Source organism: Protopterus annectens, chromosome 17.part0 (assembly GCF_019279795.1).
Source record: "Protopterus annectens isolate FY-2018-M chromosome 17.part0, PAN1.0, whole genome shotgun sequence".
Lineage (NCBI taxonomy): Eukaryota > Metazoa > Chordata > Ceratodontiformes > Protopteridae > Protopterus > Protopterus annectens.
The window spans coordinates 627,462,292-627,485,049 of NC_056751.1; the positions used below are offsets into that span (position 1 = coordinate 627,462,292).

The window sequence follows — 22,758 nt, forward strand, 5'->3', positions numbered from 1 at the left end:
TTTTCTAGATGGGGTTGTGGTATTGTGTTAACTGCCACCAACTCTCTCGATTCAGTGCCAAACTCCTGCCTTCTTCAACACTCATGCCTGACTGTTGCAGATCTTCTTTCACACAATCCATCCACCTCTTTGCTGGATGTCCTTGCTTCCTCTTACCTTCTTCCTGTCTGTCCCAAATCTTCCTCATCAAATTGTCTTCTGCTTTTCTGTACATGCATCCAAACCACCATAATCTGTTCTCTTTGATCTTTTCTGCAATTGGAGCTACTTTGGCTTTTGGTCTTATGTCCTCATTTCTTCATCTGTCCCACAGTGTGCATCCTACCACCCTTCTCAGGCACTTCATTTCCATCACCTCTAGCTTCTTCAACTATTCTGCCTTTATTGCCCAGGTTTCTGTACCATACAGTAGTACTGGTCACACCACTGTCTTACACACCTTACTTTTCAGCTTCTTTGGCATTCTTCTGTAATAGACTACACCTGACACTCTATGCCAGTTGGCTACCACCCCTCTGATTGTAGCTTTGACCTCTTCATTCTGACTTCCCTTCTCCTCAACCACCCCTCCCAGATACTTGAAGCTGTTTACCTGTTTCACTATCTTCCCTTCCATCTCTATTTTCAGCTTCTTCTGATTTCCCCAATTTGCTGCCTTTACCACCATCTTATCTGTGCTTAGTTCCATCCCATGTGCCTTCAGCTTTGCATTCCACTCTCCTATCCTTTGCTAAATTTCTACTCAGAGTCTGCCTGTAATGCCACATTGTCTGCATACAGCAACTTTGTTGATCTATCCCCTCCGACCTGACTGCTAATGTAGTCCATCACCAGTATGAACAGCAGTGGGCTCAGAGCTGAACCATGATGTACACCCACTCCCACTGATAACCCCTCTGTGAGGCAGAACACTGTTTGTACTTGAGTCATTGGGTCCTTGTACATAGCCTGCACTAATTCTACCACTGTTTCTGGGACTTTAAACCACAACAGTACTGCCCAGATCAGCTTTCTTGAGACTTTGTCACATGTTTTCTCCAAGTCTAGGAATGCCCAGTTGGACTCTCTCCTCGTCTCTACCTTCTTCTCAACTATCTGTCTCACTGCAAACATCAGGTCAGTTGTGCTGTATCCTGATCAGATTCCAAACTGCTCATCTCCCATCTTACATTCTACTACTCTACTACTCTGCATATCCATTTATCAATCACCCTCTCCAGAACTTTCATGCAGTGTGATAAGAGTTTGATGCATCTGTACTGCCCACAGTTGTGAATGTCCCCTTTTGTTCTTGTACACTGGCATGAGTATGCTTATTCTCCAGTCATCTGGGATATGCCTTTCTCTCCACACTGCTATTAGTACCCTCAGGAGCCATTTCACCCTTAGCTCACCCAGCATCTTTATCATATCTGCTGTGACCTCATCTGAGCCTGCTGCTTTCCCTGACTTCATTTTCCTTAGTGCTGTTCTTATTTCTTCTAGGGTGGGCTCCTCTTCTTCTCTCATCGTAGGCTGTGCCTGGGGCAGTACATTTTCTCTGGGGTTTTCTTCATTCAGAAGCTGCTGGAAATACTCCTTCTATCTGCCTTTGATGTCCTGTGGACTGGTGAGCAGGTTGTTGCTGGCATCACTTATAAAGGGTTTCTGACTATCTTCTTTATCTTTCTGTCTTTGCCTTGCAACCTGATATAGTTTCTTTGTGCCACTTACTGAGTTACTTTCCAGAAGTTGGTAGAGTGCCTACGGTGCCCTATTCTTTGCTATTGAAGCTTCTTTGTTAGCCAACCAGTAGTCCTTCCTAGCCTGGTCAGTCTTTTCTATACCCCACTTCTTCCTCCACTCCTCCTTTCTTTTGATGGCTTCCTGGACTTCTGCATTCCACCACCAGCTTTCCTTATGTACCTTATTTCCATACCTGGCTAAGCAACGTATCTTTTCTGTAGATCTAACACATGCTGTTTTTAGGTGTTGCCATTCTTGTTCAACTCCACCTGTTTCCTCCTGTTATTGGGGTGCTAGAGCTCTGAGTAATTCCTTGAACTGTTGTACTTTCTCTGCAGTCAACTTCCAGGTCTTCAGCTTGGTCTCTGCTGATGTTAGAGCTTTCTCTGACCACTGCTTGCAGCTGACTGTGGCAACTAGTGGTTTATGCTGTGGACTGATTGTTTCGTTGGAGATGACTTAGAAATCATGGATTCTACCCCAGTGCCTTTTCCTTACTAGGAGAAAGTCTACCTAAGTTGCATGCTGGCTACTCTTGTATCTGATCTTGTGACTGTCCCTCTCTTTGAACCATGTGCTGGCTACTATCAAGCCATTTGCCAGACAGAAGTGTAGAATGGCTTCTCCTTCTTTATTCCTGTTGCCCCACCCATGTGGACCCAGGCAGTCCTCATGTCCTGTTCTGTCTGTCCCAATATGTGCATTCAAGTCACCCATTATCAACACCAATTCATGTTGTCCTGCTTTATCTAGTAGGTCCTGCAACTGCTGTCTAAATGCACTCTTTTCCTCACTATCACAACCCTGCTGTGGTGCATAGGCTGAGATTATGAATACTGCCCTATCATTACGCTGGAGTCCGACTGCCATGAGTCTGTCATTAATTCTGATGATATCCCTCATTGTCTTCTGAAGCCTCTCTCTCACCACAATTCCTACACCATTTCTAGCCTGCCCCCTCCTGAGTAAGTAGAGTCTGGATCCCAAGCTAAGTGGCTTTGCTGCACTGCCTTTCCATCTTATCTCTTAGATACATAGAATGTCCAACCTCCTCCATATCATCAGGTCATCCACTTCCAAGCTGCACCCTGTCAGTGAACCTATATTAAGCGTAGCAATTCTCAGTTCATGTTTGGCAGGTTGGTTGGTTTTATATCCAACTTTCGCTCAACAGAGGTAACCCAGGTCGGCCAGTAGCTTATTGACCCAGGGCTGCTGGGTTTTATGGTGGGCATACACTGCCCCTCCCACCGTTAGCAAGGGTCCCTGGCATAGGTCACAGTAGGCCGGGTCCTCAACCTATTTATCTCTGGTAACTACCCATGCCCATTTTGAAGACATTAGTCAACATGACCGAATCACCTAGGGCCATATTTTACACTGTTGAGTGGCTAGCCCTGCCACAGCATGCAGTCTGTGATCCATGGTCTCCTATCTTGAGGATACTGCCCATCACAGTAGATGCCCAAAGCAATTGGTCTGTACAACTCTTCCCCCTATAGGGCACCATGTAGAGTCTGTGCTGCTGCCCAAAGCTCCATTCATTGGTGAGTTTGAGATAGAAACACTCAGCATGTTTCTCGGACATGGGAGAAACCCCAGAGAGACACAGGGAGGACGTGCAAACTCCAAAAAGGCACTGGTCGGAGGTCAGGATCAAACCTTGTACGTTGGGCGTGGGAGTCGAAGACTTTAACCATTATGCCATCTGGTCTCTATAAGCTGGTACTTTAATTTATTATGAACCCAGAAAGATTTATCATAACACTGAAATTGAATTATAATTTTACTCACTTAGAAACTTAAATGTAGGTCTGCTTACCAAGGCCAAGTTCAAGCTCATCTTCTGCAAGGTGAAAAGTTGGTTTGGCTCCTGGAACACTGCAAGGGGACAGGCTCACCCCCATTGTGCCTGAAAAAACAAAGAAATAAGTCTGACCCAGCAACTGACATGTCTATACTGATCCAAGCAAGAAACAAAGCCAAGTATACAATGCCTCCCATCTGGTATGTACAAATCCAAACATACTAACCAACTAGAAATGCCCCAATGATTTTTAACAATACATAAATAAATAAAGGCATTAAACCATTCAACTAATCCAGTAGATTAGTACAACCAACTCTCCACATACTCAGTAACTTACCAGCTGCTCCAGGATGACCAGTGTTTTACTTTTCCAGCAATGAGAGAGACAATCCTATTTGATCTGTTGTTCCTTCACAAAACCAGTGGCTATACAACCATCCATGCTAGAGATCTAAATTTACATCATTAAACAAACAAGACTTGCAGGTAGGAGAGGTTCCTAACTCAACATATTCCCAGCCTACAGAATAACTTCTCAGAACAGGTCAAGCAACGTACTACTTTTCCTGCCCTGACTGAATGGGCAGACACATTTACAACAGAGTTATCATGCATGGTCCTGATAAATTTGGAAGGAGGGTGCTACTAATTACACATAAAGGCTAGCAAGAATTTTTAAGTTTGCCTACTTAAAAATGTATATATGGACAGGTCTCTTATGGTCCTTTTGATAGATTGCCTAGTATTATTCCTATGTTCCTATGATTACAGAAAAGCTAAGGCTGCCATCTGTCAAATATACTTTCCTTCAAAGTCAGGAATTTAGGGTTTGTGTCAGGAAATCCAGAGTACTTGTCAAGCACTCTGAATAATTAAGATTTCAAACTCACGTCTGAAATTCATTTCGTCAAACATGGCTTCATCTTGATTTTTACCATCTCAGCAGTAGATGTTGTCAGAATAATCTTTTGTTTGTTGTAATAAGCAACCAGGGTGGTGTGAAATGGGGTTCCTATTATAGCCTCGAATGTTCGAATGTCACATGGCCGACACCATATGATCGAACTTCGAAGGTTAAAACAAATGGCTCTGTATGCCGCAGAATGGGAAGATTTCCCTTTTCTGCACTGAAGTGCAATCTTGGAGTTGGTATATCTAAGTAGCGGGGGTGTGGGGGGTGCAGGGGCGCTTGCCTCCCTGCTCAGAGCATTTCGGTAAGTTTTTCTTTTTTCTTTTTTATTATATATTCAATGTTTCAAACTTCATTCATACGGTGTCAATCATATGAGTGTCGAAGTTTTGAAACTTCGAGTATATAATACAGACCTGTGAAATGTGACAATAACTAGCTAATCAGTCTAATGTACCCAGTCTTCTTCCAGTCCTCTTCAAGTCTGCACATCATAAATAGAAAAAGGAGTAAAATATTTGCGCTTTATGTGTCTTTCAGTTGCACCTGTCATCTCCTGCAGCAAAAATGTTTAATTGCACATTTTTTTTTTGTTCCTACATAATACTACAGGAATTAACAAGAACAAGATTCAGTTAAATGTAAGCTATATATCAGGAAAAATAGTATCCAAATGCTTAACTGTCTTCGTGTCCTCATCACTTCCAAGCGATTGCTATAGTTTTCCACGTTTGTTTAGGATAACATTTTCACCAAAAAGTAACAATAAACATCTTATACAATAGATTTTAATACAAACAGTCGTAAAAATGGCAAACGACTGGTGCCAAAACCATGGTCTGAGGCTAAATGCTAAAAAATGTGTACTCATACCCTTTGGTAAATCAGATATCCCTGCAAATTGTAATATTGATAGCACACCCCTAAATGTAGACCCAATGGTGAGGGACCTAGGAATACAGATAGATACCAACCTAAACTATAACCACCAGGTAGCTACAGTAGTGAGGAAATCCTTCTGTGTGGCTCAACTTATAAGTAAAGGCATGGCATCAAGGTCAAAGGAGTCACAGTGCCATTGTACCCGGCCCTCATCAGGCCCATAATAAAGTACAATGCTCCCTACTGCATGTACCTAAACAGGCACTTAAACCAATTGGAGCAGCACCAGAGGTTTCTCACTAAAAAAATGCAAATGTAAAACACATGTATTATGCAGACTGACTAAAGATCCTATCACTTTACTCAGTCTCATACAGTTTATTGAGAGGGGACTTACACCTGACCTACAAGGCATTTGCTGATCCAGACCTGATGAAAATGTTACATATTCCCAAGAAAAAAATATACAAGGATTACATGTTCCATGAACCTGAAGCTTAATTGTGACCCTAACAGAACTTGCTGGACAGACCGATTCATATTCCAAAGGCTACCTCATCTATGGAATAAACTTCTCATCTTCATTAAAAAAAAAAGTCTGTCCCTCACTCTCTTCAAAAAGAATTTGGATAAATGGATGGAGAACCATAAATTCACTCCTGGGGTACTGCCCATGTCCCTTATGGACAAAGGCAGTCTGTAAAATGACTCAGGGCTCTAACACCCAAAAGACACACTACCCTGACACCACCCCATCCCATCCCATATCTGGGAATTAAGACATAATATTGTCATATCCTAAATATTATTGGTTAGGTTTGTAAAGGCTCTTGTGCCATTACCCTAGTAATAACCTATGAACCTATGCATTAGGCACAATATTTACAATTTCCTTAAACTGCCTCTAGCATGACAACTAACTATAAAACAGAAGCATTGTATATGTAGCCATTAAATTTGGTGGGGTAAAGGGTGGACAGCAAATCATGGGACTATATATTAGCAACACTTAAAAGAAGAGCATGGTTGGGGGTGGGAGCGAGTGACTTCCACTGCGTCTCCCATCTTTGGGGGGAAGAGAGATGGGGTTGCAGTTAGCTGACTGCTCCAATCAAAGCAGTGACATACAAATTCACAGTAGCTGTAAGACAAAATGACAAAGACTTAGTGATCTCAAGCTGGTTATGGCAGCTCCAAGGGGGCACACTTGCCACTGGGAGAGCAGAGGAGGTCCCCTAGGTGCCCATATCAGCCCACATGGAGCAGGATTAGGGCCATGCAAAGAGAAAAACCTAATAGCAGGAACTGTCAGTAGGCAGTTAGGGGGGGGGAGTTAGCAACCCTAAAAAAAGCAGACAAGAGCAATTTCTTTGATTAAACATAGAAATCTTGTTTTTTTTAAATTTATAACAATTCCTTTTCAGAAAAGTATAGCAGAGTAAAATGTTAACCTACTCCTCTTCCAAGGAATATGCATGAAGAAACCAAATGTGTTACTTACCTCCCTGAAAAATACAGAGTAAGACAGCTGTAAGAAATGTCCCAAAATCTGCTATCCAAGTTAAACTGGTTTTTTTTTCAGAAAAGAAGTGAAATTACATGCTAAAGGAAGGAACTGCAAATGGTATTGTGCTACGCATGTGGGAATTGCAAAGATCATGCCACAGTATGGTGATTTCAGAAGGGGTGAAAGCATCTTAAGAGAAACATTTCCTTTGGGCTTTTCATCAGTAGGTCCAAAAGTAACCAGCTTTATCCTTAGATATCCCCAAACAGCAAACTTCAAACAGTTGTCATGGGATGGCTCTCAATGCATCAAAAGTCCACCAGCATAAAAAATGAAGGCTTCTTCTGACAGATTCAAACAGCCAACAGCATTCCTTGTCACTGTGCAACAGTATTATTATTATTTTTATTATTATTATTATTAAAACAATGGTTTTACTTTCATTTTATTTACTTTACAATAAGAATCTCAAACAGTTAGGACTGCTGCATGAGGACTAGCATATTGGGCTGAGGGCCAAAGCTTCCAAATCGAAAAAGGAATGTAGTGACTGCAGCTAGCAATTTAGTGAAGTAGGATGTACTCATTTGAGGGCTGCTTCGAGCCTGACCCTGTTTTATAAAAAGGGTTTTAAAGACAGCAAAAAGCTTAGATGGAAAAAAATGACAAGACTGGTAAAGGAGACACAGAAAACAATCTTTTGTATGCGAGACAGAAGGAAAATAAGACTGGAATTACAGGGGTTATCGATCTGAGAGGATGCCATGATATGAAGGTGCAGGGGAAAGACTGAAAAATTCTTCACACTAATACTAATGAAAGAAATGGTATAAGCTGTGGTGGTGCAGTGTTAGCGTTGTTGCCTCACAGCAAGAGGTTATCCCGTTTGATTCTCGGCTGGAGCGCCTTCTGTCTGGAGTTTGCATGTCCTCCCCGCGGTCGAGTGTTGTTCGAAAGACATGCATAGAATGGGCGTGCCTTCGTTGAAGTTTGGGCGTTAAGCTGGCACCTCGGCACCCGTAAAAATCTACTGCCAACCATCAGCGGACCGGAGTTCCGCTGTGGTGACCCCTAACCGGGAAAAGCCGAAAGAAGAACTAATGAAAGAAAGGATGGATGCCAATATTGGTAGAAGCGAAAGTACAATGGATGAATGGACTGGGAGGATGGCAAGAAAGAGGTAGGGAAACAAGTGGCAAGGCAAAAGGGTTGACAGAAATGCATCCAACAGTCCTCAAGGAATTGGCAGATGTGATGGAAGGAATGCTAGCAGACATACTTGTATAACTTATCTTTGGAATAAAAGGGTGAGGCTTACAAGATTAAAGGAAGGTCCTGGAGAAACCCTTTAAATGGGAGGTTCAAAGAAGGACTCAGACAACTATAGAATAGTTAGTAATTCATCAGTATGCTGGAAAATATTTCAGAGAGTTAGACAGGCTGAACTTGCAACATTTTAAGGCATAGCAGATGACCATTTGAATCTCATCAAGTTCTGGCAGAGCTGAACATAGGGAAATGTGGATGTGATCTGCCTTCAGCTAAACATTCAGTGTTAGACTACACATCAGACCAATGAGAAGTTCAAGGCAGAAGGGAGAGGAGGAGTCTGGTTGATAAAGTGGGAAACAAACTGAAGAATGGGAAGGAAGCAGGGAGTGACCATAACGAGGCATGCTTCTAGGAAAGGAAGGAGACAGGCAAGGTTTTGCACATATTAGTAATGTGACCATAGCTATTCAATCAACTTGTGATAGAGAGAGCATTTGCACAAAATCTGTACATCAATGACACCAAAATTAGTACAGTGACAACTTGCAGGGAAACTAGAATGCATAGAGAACCTAAAGATGCACAGTGGGGTTTGTCAACAGATGTACCTAATGTTCAATGTAGGGAAAGGCAAGCTGAGGAATTCTGGACATAACACCAATGAGAAGTATAAAAAACACTGGCAGTATGACCCTTCAGAATACATTGGAAGAAAAAAAATAAGATATATTCACCCCAAGAACAAACCATCAACAACAACAATGCCAAATTGGCAGGGACAGAGGTTAGGAAATATTTTGATCCACAGACATGATACTGGAATAAAGGAATGCAGGAGATGTTCTTCCTATATAAGAAACAGTGATGAGGACACAGCTGCTGGTGAGACAGTACAGAGACAAATGAGTTACATCAAGAGCAGGGGGTACAGCAGAACTCATTAAGAATACACTGGATTTGAAAGGATTCTGGTAACAGGAAAATTTGGGAATGTGCGCACTCAATAAATGTAAAGAATGGTATAAGATATGGAAGCCCTTTATTTATTTAGGGGAATATGTGGCATTTGTTTCTCAGTAGAAAGGATAGAAGGAAAAGAAGGCAGCACTAGTGGCAAGTGCAAGGAGATGGATGTAAGGAAGTATTACTTCATACAGAGAGCAGGAGTACTGCAGTGAGCTGCCAAAAGAACTACCAAGTAAAAATAATGTAGAGTTTCAAGAAAGAAAGAGACATCTGTAAAAGAGAAAGTGTTTTGGCAATTGGTCACTGTTGCTGGAAATCTGCTCAGTGATAGAAAGGATTAAGTACCTTCACCACCTTCTGTCCATGGTGGGAAGGGATGTCTGAGAAATTATCCACAAAGGCAGCAGAGGTGGATGAAGAAATGGTAGCAATGTATTGTGCTATGCAGAGGATGTCTTTCATCTTAACTTTCTGGAAAGAGATAACTAAGAAAATGAAGAGGTGGTCTCTTCTTGTGAATTCTGAACTTGGACACAGAAAATGTCTTCTGGTACCTCAACAGTCTTCTTTAGCATCCAATAAGGTATCTCTCTAAGCCAGCATTGGGCACACAGCAATGGCGTAAAATAAGCCTACATTCCTTGGAAAGGGAAGCCTCTGTCTTGGGTGGAGGTACAGTGCAGAATCATACGACTGTGTGTGGCTCAACATATGAAGCAGTAAAGAGTTGTTAAGGTGGGGGAAAATACACTAGGTGGCTGAGAGTGCAAGGAGAAGAGGCAGGTCTCCTGCAGGAGTTTCAAAGCACATTAACCATTAAAGGAGGAGTGTTAATGGTAGCACATGAAGGGGCAACTGCAATGGGCAGAATGCAAAACACAAAAATTCCAGAAGATGAATAAAAATGTTCTGTTAACAAGTTCGCATAGTTGTAATCTCATGTCCCCACAAAAACTCAAGTCTTTCCTTATATGTCCGAATACCTCTGTGGGTTGGCATCAATCTTTTAATCTGAGGGTCCAGAGTTCAAGTCCCTGCTCATGTGTATACATCTTTCAACCTGGGTTGTGCCAGAAAATGGTTTATTTATTTATTTACTGACATTTGATTACCAGAAAATTCTAACTGGGTAGGATCCCATTTTCAGAGAAGGCGAAGCTGAAAAGCTCCAAAGTATTAGAAAACATTTTAAGACTAATAATTCTACAGTCTTTAAAAATAATACAAAAAGCAACTACAGTTTAAATAATTATACCAAATTAGACGGAATATGACAATGTTGCTTAAGAACAGATACAAGTTATATAACTATTTAATAATTATAGACATTTTAGCCAGTTCACATAGAAATTAAAGGTTAAACTAGTATAATACAGACAGGAATTGCAATACAAAGAAAGAGAAAAACAGTCTTGATTTAGTGAGAAAGCCAGGAGAGAGAAAATGATTGAAGGAAGTGAGTGAAGAAGGGAGAGAAAGGAGGTGTAAGGTATGAATAGGTCTTTGTTCACATTTAATAATACAGTTTAATCCTGGGTGGAGCAAGAACAGAACCAGGTTTTGGCTAGGAAGTCTTTCAGAGTGGTTTTGGTAACCTGATGAACAGAGATAAGGAGTTCCAGGCCTTTGCAACAGGGTATGAGTACAGACAATGCCCAGTAAATTGTATCAGTTTCTGAACAGAGAGATGTTTTTGGTCACTGGATCATAAAGACCAATTGGGAACACAGTTGTGTAGAATGTTATTTACTGCTGGACAAGCAGATAGGTTTTGGATAACTTTATAGGTGGTAAGAAGCTATGTATATGTTAGCTGATAGGTAGTTCTAATCAATTTAGTGCTATACGGTGTTGGGTTCTGAAAGGGGTATTTACTACAACCTTAGCAACTTTGTTACACCATTGTGTTCAAGTTTTGATTTTTGTAATGCCTGAGTGCCATAAAGGAGTGTACAGAGGAGATAAGTAGTGGCAAGTGTCGGTTAGAAGGTTTTTGGCTCTATAAAGCATCCCTAGTTTTTTCATGAATTTTTCTTATGCAATTCTGTATATGCAGGTCAAATTTAAGATTACCATTCACTATCATCCCTAATAATTTGCTATAAGAAGTGACTTCGATGGCATTAACAAGAGATGGGACTTTAAAATTTTTTTCCCCCATGGGAAAGGAATTTGGGGGAAAAATTAGTAGTTTCTCATTTTTTCCCATGGGAAAGGAATTTGGGGGAAACAGTGGTAGTTTCTTTTTTTTTTTTTTTTTTTTTTTATATAAGGATGAGCACGAGTTGTGAGCTACAAAGCCATGTTTCAGTTGCTGTTAAAGCTTCCTCAGTAATGTTTTGGAGGTGTGCCATGTTGTCAGATAAACGAGTGTGTAGTTATCTGCGTACTATATTAGGGAGGCCTGCTGTATGGATGTGTGGATGGTGTTGGTGAGAATGTTAAAGAGGACAGGACCAAGGATTTTCTATTGTGATCAGTGCATTATGCCAGTAAAAAAAAATAAATAGACTAAAAATAAAATACATAAAAAAAAAATCTGTTATAGCTTCCCCTTTTAGCGAGCTACACAGTGGCATGACCAGATAAAAAGGTACTACTTCCACTGTATTAAGTTCATATATAATTACATCTAGTGTGTCAAATATTAAAACCTTTGGGTTTTCAAACTTTGATGTGAAAAGTGCTTATGAGAAGGGTTCTGTACCTTCCAAAGGTCAAAAACACTTTTTCTATACTCTCATGCTTTAATTTACATGTACAGTTATTCTATTTTTATTTTTAAAACTAAACTAACCTGGGTGGCTGTGGTGGTGCAGCGGTTAGCATTGCCACCTCACAGTAAGAGGTTTCCAAGTTTGATCCTCGGCTGGAGTGCCTTCTGTGCAGTGTCTGCATGTCCTCCATGTGGTCATTTGGGGGTTTCTCCAGGTGCTCTGCATACCTCCCAAATGCACCAAATTACTCGGTTTTTATCGAGGTTTGGGGTCCAAATGAAGGGGTGCCATGATTCCCGAGTAGCACCCCTTCATTTCCAAGTTTTTTCTTTCGTTTTTTATTTTTTGCGCTGTTTGAGCTGATGTTATCACGTGCACGATGACATCAGTTCTGTCAGGGCTACCAGCCTGTTGGAATTGAGCTCAAGGAGCTCACGCATTTCTGGCTGGCCTGGCTGCTCAAATGTGAGTGAGAATGGCAACAAACAAATGGATTATGTTCAGACAGGAATGGCAATGGCCACTGTACACCTGGATCAAATTCCCACACAAAAGGATGGTGTGCAGCCTTATTTAATTGAATCAGATTCAAATGTCTATATCTGTAGGCTGCTTATACTACTCCTATTAATGTTATTTCCTCTTATGACAATACCTTCATGTTAGTTATTTTTGTAAATGTCCTCTGCTTCCTTCCATTCCTGTCATTTTCAACAGTGTGGAAAGCATACACAGTTGGCATAATCCGCATGCATATGCATTTTAGTTTGGTTACCAGTTTACAGTCTAATTAAGAAAACATATATGGTTCTTACCACTGTGGTATTCCTGGATTTCATGAATCGTATGATACATCTGATGATCTTCCTGCACTCCTTCATAATTTAACCGGAAAAATGCTCTGGATTCTAATGGATTATTTATGTTTGGGGAACAGGAATCGGACCTGCGGGAATGGCCAGACAGAATGAAGGTGTGTGTGGGAACGGCCAGACAGAATGAAGGTGCGTGTCTGTGTGAAAATGCCCACATTTAATACACCTGGTGGCTACAGGTACTCAGGCTCAAACCCTGTACCTTGGGTACAGGTGAAAAGAGCCTAAAGTCCCTAGCCACCACCACTTGTGAGCTTTGTCCAGGTTTTTTGTGTCAAGAGTGGAGAGCAATGATGAGAAGTGAGAACTGAATTTGTATTCCCCCATTATTGGCTTTGTCCAGATTTTTTGTGGTAAGAGGTTGAGAGCTATGGTGAGACGTGAGAACTGAATTCATTAAATGATAGCCATTAAGTTTCAGTCTTCCTATTTTTCAGGAAACTGCTGATTTTGCATAGTGGTATGTTGCTCTGACTGTAGTGCATAGGTTCCTGGGATCAAGACTTGCCAGTGAAATGCATGGTGGTAACACAACATTTTATTCTAGCAACTTTCCAAAATTATAAAAGCAACGTTTAAAGTGTGTCCCTGGTTTTTGTCCTTTTGTTCCACCCCCAAAAAAAAACTGAAATTAAAAATAAGTGTGAGAAGCTGTGCAAGATGCCTATGGCTTACACTACTGTCATTCTATTTATAATGTGGGTGTGGAAGTAGACTTTTATGATGGAAATGTTCTGAATTTGGCAGTTTTGTCATTATTGGTTCATGCATTTTGTTTCATTGCCTACAGTACAGCCTACTGGAAAAATGTTCAAACAATAAATTTAAGATGCGCTCTGTCTAACAAGTGTGCTGTATTATACAAGGAATGTAATTTAATAAAGTCAGGAAGATGTATCAAAGAAAAGAACACATGTATGTTTCTTGTTTTGTGTGCAAGGGGCCAATAATTTGAAAACAGCCCTAAGGTAATCTTTATCCATCACTGGCCAGATGCATTTTCTTTGGATGTAGTGTGGGTTTCAATGAATGTGAGTGTCAAAGGCAGAGAAGTTTTAATGCCAAGTCTATTTTCATTGTGAGACAGTATTGCTTTGTTTAGCAGATGTCTATTAGTGTTTGTGCATTGTTGTGCTATAAATGTAAAAATAAAATCCAAATAATCATTGAAGAAGTAAAGCAGTATGCACACATTAGTGTTTATGGTAAATGGGGTGAAATAACCAGGTAATGGGACATTGAAATGGCTGCAGAGACTCTGGTGTCATATTTTAGTTGTCTGTTCTTCAGTTCATAGGTTCATAGGTAGGTACTAGGCTATCTGCCTGAGGGCATTTATAAGCCTAGCCAGAGTGTGTTGGCTTTTGCCGCCCCATTGATTAATTAACTGATCCTCTGTCAAGCAGAGCCAATGAAGTGATCCCAGGGGTGTATTTTCTGTTACCCATCTACTCGTCAAGGTTTCTCTTAAAGAGTGTTAGTAAGGGGCTCTGCTTGATGTAGTTTGGAATTTTGTTCCAAAGCATGGGGAGTCTCTGTGACAGGAATCTATACCTCCAGCATGTTCTATTTATTGTTGTGGTGAGATTTAGCTCACTAGAGTGCATGGCTTGCAGCGACTTAGATTTCTTTAGGTGGAGCATGTCCATTAATTCTGAGTTGGAAATGGCTTTGTAAGTCAGGCAGAGATCACCTCTGAGTAAGCGATATGCCACTGAGTACAGCCACAGTTTTTTTTCAGTCAGGTTGCATAGGACATATGTTTGAGGCCAGTAATCCTCTTGTTTAGGTACTTTTGTGGTCTTTCCAGCTGTTGGAAGTGTCTTGCGAGGTACATTCCAAATGGGTCTGATGAGTGACAAATAGAGGGGCACTATACCCTCTTTATTTCTCGATGCGAACCCTTTAGTAATTAGATGGGCTACATAGAAGGATTTCCTAACTACTTTGGCAATATAATTGTCAAAGGAGAGATTACTATCTACCTGGGTCCCCAGATCTCTTATTGCCTCTTCTGTATTAAGGGGTCTGCAACCGATGTGGTAATTCATGGGTGTTTTGCTTTTCCCAAACGGGATGACTATGCACTTTTTGGCATTTAGCTTGAGGTCATGACTTAGACACCAGGTGTCTGTCTCAATAAGGCCCTTTTGGAGGATATCCGTGTCAGCCGGAGAGTCAATTATGGCTCCCAGTTTGCAGTCATCGGCGAACTTGGTTAGTCATAGTCCTCCTGTGTTTGCCTGTACTTCTGAGAAGTATATGCCAAACAGTAGGGGTCCCACGACTGAGCCTTGCGGGACACCACTTGTGACTGGTTTAGAATCGGACCTGGAGCCTGCTATTCTTACCATGTGAGTTCTGTCTGTAATCTAGTTGGCAACCCATCTCGTGACGTAGGGGTTTATGTTCAGGCTGGTGAGTTGTTCTGTAATACCCAAGTGGGGAATGGTGTCGAAAGCCTTGGCGAGGTCAAGGTAGGCTGTGTGAACCACCTTTCCCTCATCTATGGCTTTGATGACTGTCTCAAAGAAGTCAACCAGGTATAGTAGGCATGATCTGCCCTTAACAAAGCCGAAATGAGTCGGGTCAAGTGTTTGGAGGTTCCCAATGTCCAGGCTAGTCAGGCTTATGAGGCAATAGTTACCAGGGTCAGTTGTGGCCCCTCCTTTGTGGAGTGGAATAACCGTTGCTGTGTACCATTCTATGGGCATGTAGCCTGTAGAGAGGCTGAGGTTGAACAGTGTGTTTAGGTGGGGGATTAGTTGGTTCTGTAGTTTGTGCAAGATGCAGCCTGGGACACTATCTGGCCCCATTGACGCTATGTTTTTGGCTTTTGAAAGGGCTGTTTTCACCTGTGCGTCTGTGATTTCCAGGACACTACACTTTTCTGGTATTTTGGGGGTGGGGGGGGGTGAAGTTTGTACTGAATCTATCTGCCAGGATGTTGGCAATATCAGTAGGTTCAGTATATTTTGTGCTATTTTGCACTAGTTCAGTGCATATCTGCGAGTTGCCACTTAGATTCTTAACACAGCTAAAGAAGGCTTTGTCGTTATCTTTTGAATCCTTGGCTATTTTTCTTTTGAAGTTAACCTTGGATGATTTTATGAGGGACCTTAGTTTCTTACTGATACTGATCAGGGATGTCTTTCCTTCTTGGGATGTGCTTTTTTTCTGAACTAGTTTCCTCCTTCTATTGTATAGCCTGTTTATGGCAGAGGTCCAACAGACTGGTTTCCTTCTCTTAGGGGAGTGAGTCTTGGTTTTTCTAGGGATGGCATGATCCATGCATCCTTGTAGGTACTCATAGAGTTCATTTGTAAAGGTTTCTGCATCTTGGGCAGCATTATCCTTTAGTGTGGGGGCTGTGAAACTTACCACCTCTGTCTTAAGTAAGGTGAAGTTTGCTTTATAAAAGTTTTTTACTGTGGTTTCCTTAGTTGGGGGTGGTGGTGGGGTGTGGACATCCAGAGTAATTAGTTTATGGTCTGATCTAACCAGTGATGGGTTGACCTCTGGTGTGGAACACCTGCCGCCCATGTTGGTGATGACCAGGTCCAATATGTTTTCACCTCTGTTAGAGGAGTTTACCAGCTGATCCAGGGTGTTTGAGTTGATGAATTCCAGGAAGCGCTGGGCCTGGGAGTTTGTACTCAAGTAGTTTTCCTAGTTAATGGTAGGGTAATTGAAATTGCCCAATATCAGGGTGTTCGGTAGGACCTTCATGTTTTCCAGTGTCCCCAGAAAGGTGGAGTGGTGGTCCTGGGTCATGGAAGGTGATCTGTAGCAGGCCACAATTTGCATTGCAGATTTGCCCAATATTAGTTGCACATGGATGATCTCAGAGGTATCATGCTGCACCACTAACCTGGAGGTGTAGGTATCCTTGATGAATATGGATACACCCCCTCCTTTTGTGTTTCGGTCCGTGTTCTGTGGCCAAAACATGTGGTAATGAGTTGTAGCTCGGTAGTGCTGGGGTGCTCTCTGGAGCCTTGAATCAGGTTTCAGTTACTGCACAGATGTTGATGTTCTCCATACTGAGGAGGGCTTTGAGTGCATGCATTTTGAGATTTAAACTCCTGGCGTTGAGTAGCATAACCCTCAGTTTTTTGTTAATTGTGCTGTTTACGGAGGTGGGTTTGACTTTTGAGCCTTGCCCAAAAAAGGCACTATGGGGGCAGCAAAAGCCTTGGCCAGTATTTGAAAGCCTAGGGGTGACAGGTGCAAGCAGTCTCTTGGGAAGCAACGCGGTTTGTCAAGCATGTCGTCTCAGGCTGACAGACACTGAATCCCCTTTGAATGACACCAGAAACTTAGCCAATTGTTGAAATTGATCGTTTTTTCTTTATACTGAGGTATCATTCTTGGTGAGGGCAGGATGCTACTCTAGGTCAGGGTCATACCAGCCTGGGCTACATGATCAGAGAGCTCTTCCATGTCTCTTTTCATGTAGTCCAGGGAGGTACGTCTCAGGTCATTCACACCAATATGAACAATGACAGTCATATTTGTACTTGTTCTGGAGTGACCTGAGTGCTTGTGTCATGAGGCAGATTCTGGCTACTGACAGGCAGCTATCAGTGACCTTCTGCTTGTCCAGCCTAGTGAGTGGGACGTCAGTGTGCCTGACTATAGCGTCACATATTACTAGTGTGTTAGGTATGTTATTTCGCCTTAAGGGCTGTGATTGTATGGCACACTGATTTTGTGTTTTATGTGTTGTCTGGTTTGTGATGGGAGGTGCAGGTTGTTTGCGTGTCTGCTTTGGAGGTCTCTAATGCTTTTGCAGGTTTTTATTTAGAGCCTGCGAGTATGATTTTGTGTATTTTTGTGTATTTATGTGTATTTTTTGCCAGTGCTGGTTTAGTAGGTCTATGTGTGGCTGGAGGTGTGGTGCAAGTTGTTAACCTTCTCCTCTTGACTGTCTGTTCCAGTCTTGGGTGGAGAGAGCTGTATAATTGCATCTCTCACATATGTTAGTGTTTTGTGATAGGAGGAGAGGGTTGTCTGTGTACATGAGGCAGTCGTAACATTGTCTCAGGATACCCAGATTCATCAGCTGGACTGGACAGTACACCTGAAATTGCCCTTTGGTCATGCCTGGATAGTAGGGTAAGCAGCTTGGTTGGTGAGGGGTGAATAAAGAGCCTTACCCTGCTGGGCAATCAAGTGTCAGGGTATATTAGTGCTTGCTATTACGCCTGAGCAAGTGCTGGGCTGTATGATGCTTTTTGAGTGCTTAGGTTGAGAGTTAGACTAGTTTCAAGGGAAAAACTGAAGAGGAGACTTAGTGGAGCCAGGAATAATTTAACCGTGCAAACGCGGTTTTTACAACAGGGAAATTAAAGAGATAGAAATTAGCCCAAAATGGCCAATAACTACTAACTTTTGGGCTGGAACCATTCCTCCAGGAACAGATAGGCTGCTCAAAGCTCCCCTCTCTCACAGGTGAACAGAAAAACTTCCTTCTATCCAAGTAAGGTATGGGCAATTCAGAAACTTGAAACACAGCCCTGAATTCAGCACTAGCCTAAAAACTGGACTATACTAGCTTAGAAAAGAGGGAAACAAGGAATGTTTTTGTTTTTTTGAAAGGATAAGGCAAAAACAGTAAAAAATACACTTAAAACAGCTTTAAACGACTACAAACGACCAGAAAAGGCTATCACACTTTAGTGTGTAGCCTACAACAGTTAAACAAATTATTTAAACAAAAAAAATAACTTTTTAAAAGTGCAAGAAGTCAAATAAGTACAATATGTGAAAAAAACAAGCTTTTAAATCACAACAAATGCTAGAAAATTGGCGTTTTAGGCGGAAAACAGTCAAGTACAGTAAGAAAATACAGAAAACTGATACATAATCACTCCAAAGTCTCTCTTCTAAGCTAGAAGGCTTGTATCAGTTTAAGGCTTTCTAGTGCTTCCCAGTAGGTTAGTTACAGGAAAGATGGAAAACAAGCGCAGATGTGGTCTTTTAAACCAGAAAGTTGAAAGAGATGGACAAACTGCCCAAATGGTCAATAAACTACAATTTCTGGACCAAGAACCACTCCTCTTGTGGTAGACAGGCTACCTAGTGCTTACCACTCCCAATGATAAGCTAGAAGGCTTTCCTCCAACACAGAAAGGCTTCCGGGGCTCAGAAGCTTACCAACAGTCTTGGATACAGCAACTCTGTATCTGGACTAGGCTAGTTACAGGAAAGGTGGGAAACAAGCGCAAGTGTGGCTTTTAAACCAGAAAGTTGAAAGAGATGGAAAAAACTGCCCAAACGGCCAAAAGCTACACTTTCTTGGTCAAGAGCCACTCCTCTTGTGATAAATAAGCCACCTAATGCTCACCACTCCCACTGATAAGCTAGAAGACTTCACTCCAACACAGAAAGGCTTGGGGGGCTCAGAAGCTTACAAAGAGTCCTGGATACAGCAAATCTGTACCTGGACTAGACTAGTTACAGGAAAGGTGGGGAACAAGTGCAAACACAGGCTTTTAAGCTAGCAGGTTGAAAGAGATGGAAAACTGCCCAAACGGCTAATAAACTACAATTTCTGGGCCAAAACTCACTCTTCCCGTGGAGGATAGGCTACCTAGTGCTTACCACACCCACTGATAAGCTAGAAGGCTTCCCTTCAACACAGAAAGGCTTGGGGGGCTCAGACACTTACCATCAGTCCTAGATACAGCAAGTCTGTATCTGGACTAGACTAGTTACTGGAAAGGCAGGAAACAAGCGTAAATGTGGCTCTTAAACAAGAAAGTTGAAAGAGATGGAAAAAACTGCTCAAACGGCCAATACGCTACAATTTCTGGGCCAGGGATCACTCCTCTTTTGGTAAATAGGCTACTTAATGCTTACCACTCCCACTGATAAGCTAGAAGGCTTCCCTCCAACACAGAAAGGCTTGGGGGGCTCAGAAGCTTACCAACAGTCCTGGATACAGAAAGTCTGAATCTGGACTAGAATAGTTACAGGAAAGGCGGGAAACAAGCTTAGAATTTTTTTTTTTTTGCAGCTAAAACAGCAGTAAATACAATTCAAACTGCAGTGCAGGCTAGCACACTTGAGTGTGTAGCAATATTATGACATATACAGTTTAAATAATTGCAATTAAATTAACAAATGACTAAAAACAAGTGCAGAAGGCAGTAAATTAGAAGGCTACTAACAAGCAGTAATAAGTGCAGAGTAAGAATGACTGAACAGATAGCACGTAGAACAGCAACTAAGACAGTTTATTTATTTATTTATTTTATTTATTGCAGTTGGTTTACCAGGATAGTCCATTGGGCCACAAGGAACCTGTTTTCAATGGAGTCCTGGGGAGAAAAGCTCCAAAATACATTCTACATACTTACAAACATATATTCATACATACATTCAAAGTTTGACAATAGGTACAACAGGTAAAAAAGAAAGCAATATCAAATAATGCAGCAAGTGTACAGCTAAATACATTGTGCAGAAAAACGTATTAACTATTTAGCACAGAAATATCCATTTATACAGAGTAGTTAGGAAAACATAGTTACTAAAATGGAAGAGGAGGTACAATGACATGATGTAGTGGTGGAAGAAGAGAATATATGGACTTATCTAATAAATTCTATGGAATTTTTGGGTATATTAAGATGTAGGCAGAGCACGGAGGGATGAGAGAAGGAGAAGAGTAGGTTATGTAGGGTGGGAGCAGGAGCATTCCCACTGAGATGCTAGGTGTGTATAAAGAGATTTTTTGAAAGTAGAGTGATTAGAGGTGGTGCGGATGAGTGGAGGAAGGGAGTTCCAGAGGCGAGCTAGGTTGAAGGATAGGAGGTTTTTGCCTGGGGGATGTGTAGGTTTATGGACTTTGAGTAGGTTTTGATTGTTTGATCTTAATACTCTATTGGGTAGGTGCATATTAAAAGCAGAAGAAAGGGAAGGACAGAGGGAGGGGTTGAGAATAAGTTGTGGGCTAGAGTTAGTTGAGTGTAAGTTAGTTGATTGGGAAGTTCTAGCCATTTTAGTTTCTGGAGGGAAAAACAGTGGTGGGTGGAAGACTTGTGGCTGGTGGCGAATTCTGCAATTTTGTTGTAGCAAGAGGAAAGTTGTTTTTTGAGAGAGGATTGAAGATTAGTTAGGAGTGGGGCGCCATAGAGAAGGGAGGGGATAAGGAAGGATGAAGCTAGAGTTATTTTAGTAGCAGAGGTAAGGTAGGCATTTTGTCTATAAAGCATACCAAGTTTTTGGTGGGTTTTTTGATATTTTTTTGTAGGTGAGAGGTAAATTTAAGTTGGTTGTCAATTTGTACCCCAAGTAGCTTGGTCTCTGACACCAATTCTAGGGGAGAGTTATTTTGGCTAGTGATTGAAAATGTATTCATATTGAGATGAGTAGCTTTAGAAGGAGTAAAAATCATTAGCTTGGTCTTGGAGGCGTTAATAGCTAGGTGATTTTTTAACATCCATTGCTCTGTTGTAGAGAAGGCATCTTGAGTTAGTTTTTGAAGTGTAGAGATAGAGGTGGCTGAGCAAATGATAGTTGAATCATCTGCATATTGGATGATGTTTGAGAATGGGATTGATTTGTGGAAGTCATTTATAAATATGTTGAAGAGAACAGGACCTAGAATGGAGCCTTGTGGAACACCTGTGGGGGTACTAAGGAATGAGGAGGTAGTTTTTTTCCATTTTACTGCTTGATTCCGGTTGGAGAGGTAACTAGAGAACCATTGCAAGGAAGAGGAAGAAAGGTTAAGTTCTGAGAGTTTAGTTATGAGCAGGCTATGTGAGATGGTATCGAAGGCTTTGGAGAGGTCTAGTAATAAGGTAGAGACAATTAGGCCAGAATCACGAGCTCTATTTACTGTTTCAAGGAAGGAGAGGAGGGCTGTCATTGTGCTGTGGTTAGATCTAAAGTCGTGCTGTGTGGGAGTTATAAGGTGATTTTCTAGGAGATGAGGAAGGAGTTGAAGTTGGACACATTTTTCTAGGATTTTGGAAATGGGGGACAGGATGGCTATGGGACGAAAGTTAGTGACATTGTTATTGTTGCCCCCTTTGTGGAGAGGAATAATATATGCCTGTTTCCAGATTTGGGGAACTGTGCATTGGGGAACAGTTACAGTAAGAGCAGCTGAATTAGGGATATATATATATATATATATATATATATATATATATATATATATATATTTTTTTTTTTTTTTTTGGGGGGGGGGGGCAGAGCAGGATTAAGAGGCTACGTGGGTTGTCCTTCCCAAATGCTCTCTTTGTACACAGTAGGAGTGCCTGAAATCAGAATATGATCTCACTGCACTCAGTTGAGTGAGCAAATGAGATGGGCTCAGAAGGAGTATCCAAATACAAATCTACAAGAGGGTCGGGCAATTTCAAAGCCACCAACATTAACACCAAAACAAGAACAGAGAGGGTAGGTGGGGAACTAACAGTAGAGACACAGCCACAACTTCAGTTGAGTTAATATTCAGTGAGAAACACAAATAAATAAATTAAATGCAGTACTATATGAAAAAGAGCAGATACAAGTGTACTTAAATTAATTTATATGTCCAGTTGATTTCATGTAGATCTTAGCCAGCCAAAGCTCAGATATTAAGCAGAAATAACCCAAAATGTACCACTTATATAAGGCAGGACAGAATATCAGTGAGATGAAACTACCCCCCACTACTATCAATGGCTACACAGAAATTCTAACAAGTACTCTGTAGAGAGACAGCCACAACTTCAGTTGAGTTAATATTCAGTGAGAAACACAAATAAATAAATTAAATGCAGTACAATATGAAAAAGAGCATATAAATGTGTACTTAAATTCACTTATACGTCCAGTTGATTTCAGGTAGATCTTAGCCGGCCAAAGCTCAGATATTAAGCAGAAATAACCCAAAATGTACCACTTATATAAGGCAGGACAGAATATCAGTTTGCGTTTGAAAGTTGGTATCCTACAATTCCATTGGAGTGGGTGGGGTTACATAATTATGTATGCAAATTAGATGTTAATCAGCATACAGATTTGTACCTATTTTTCCATGGGCCTTGTCCAGATTTTTGATGTTTCCAGGTTGAGAGGTATGGTGCTCT

General features: G+C 41.4%; 1 protein-coding gene across 3 annotated transcripts in view; it reads right to left on the minus strand.

Moving 5' to 3' along the window:
* TKFC (triokinase and FMN cyclase) overlaps window positions 1-22,758 on the minus strand; it is a 574,388-nt gene that overhangs the window by 311,858 nt on the left and 239,772 nt on the right. For all 3 annotated transcript variants that reach the window (XM_044059497.1, XM_044059496.1, XM_044059495.1), the window contains exon 7: window positions 3,548-3,637. In XM_044059497.1, coding sequence (XP_043915432.1) covers window positions 3,548-3,637 — 90 coding nt within the window. The remainder of the gene's footprint in view (window positions 1-3,547; window positions 3,638-22,758) is intronic.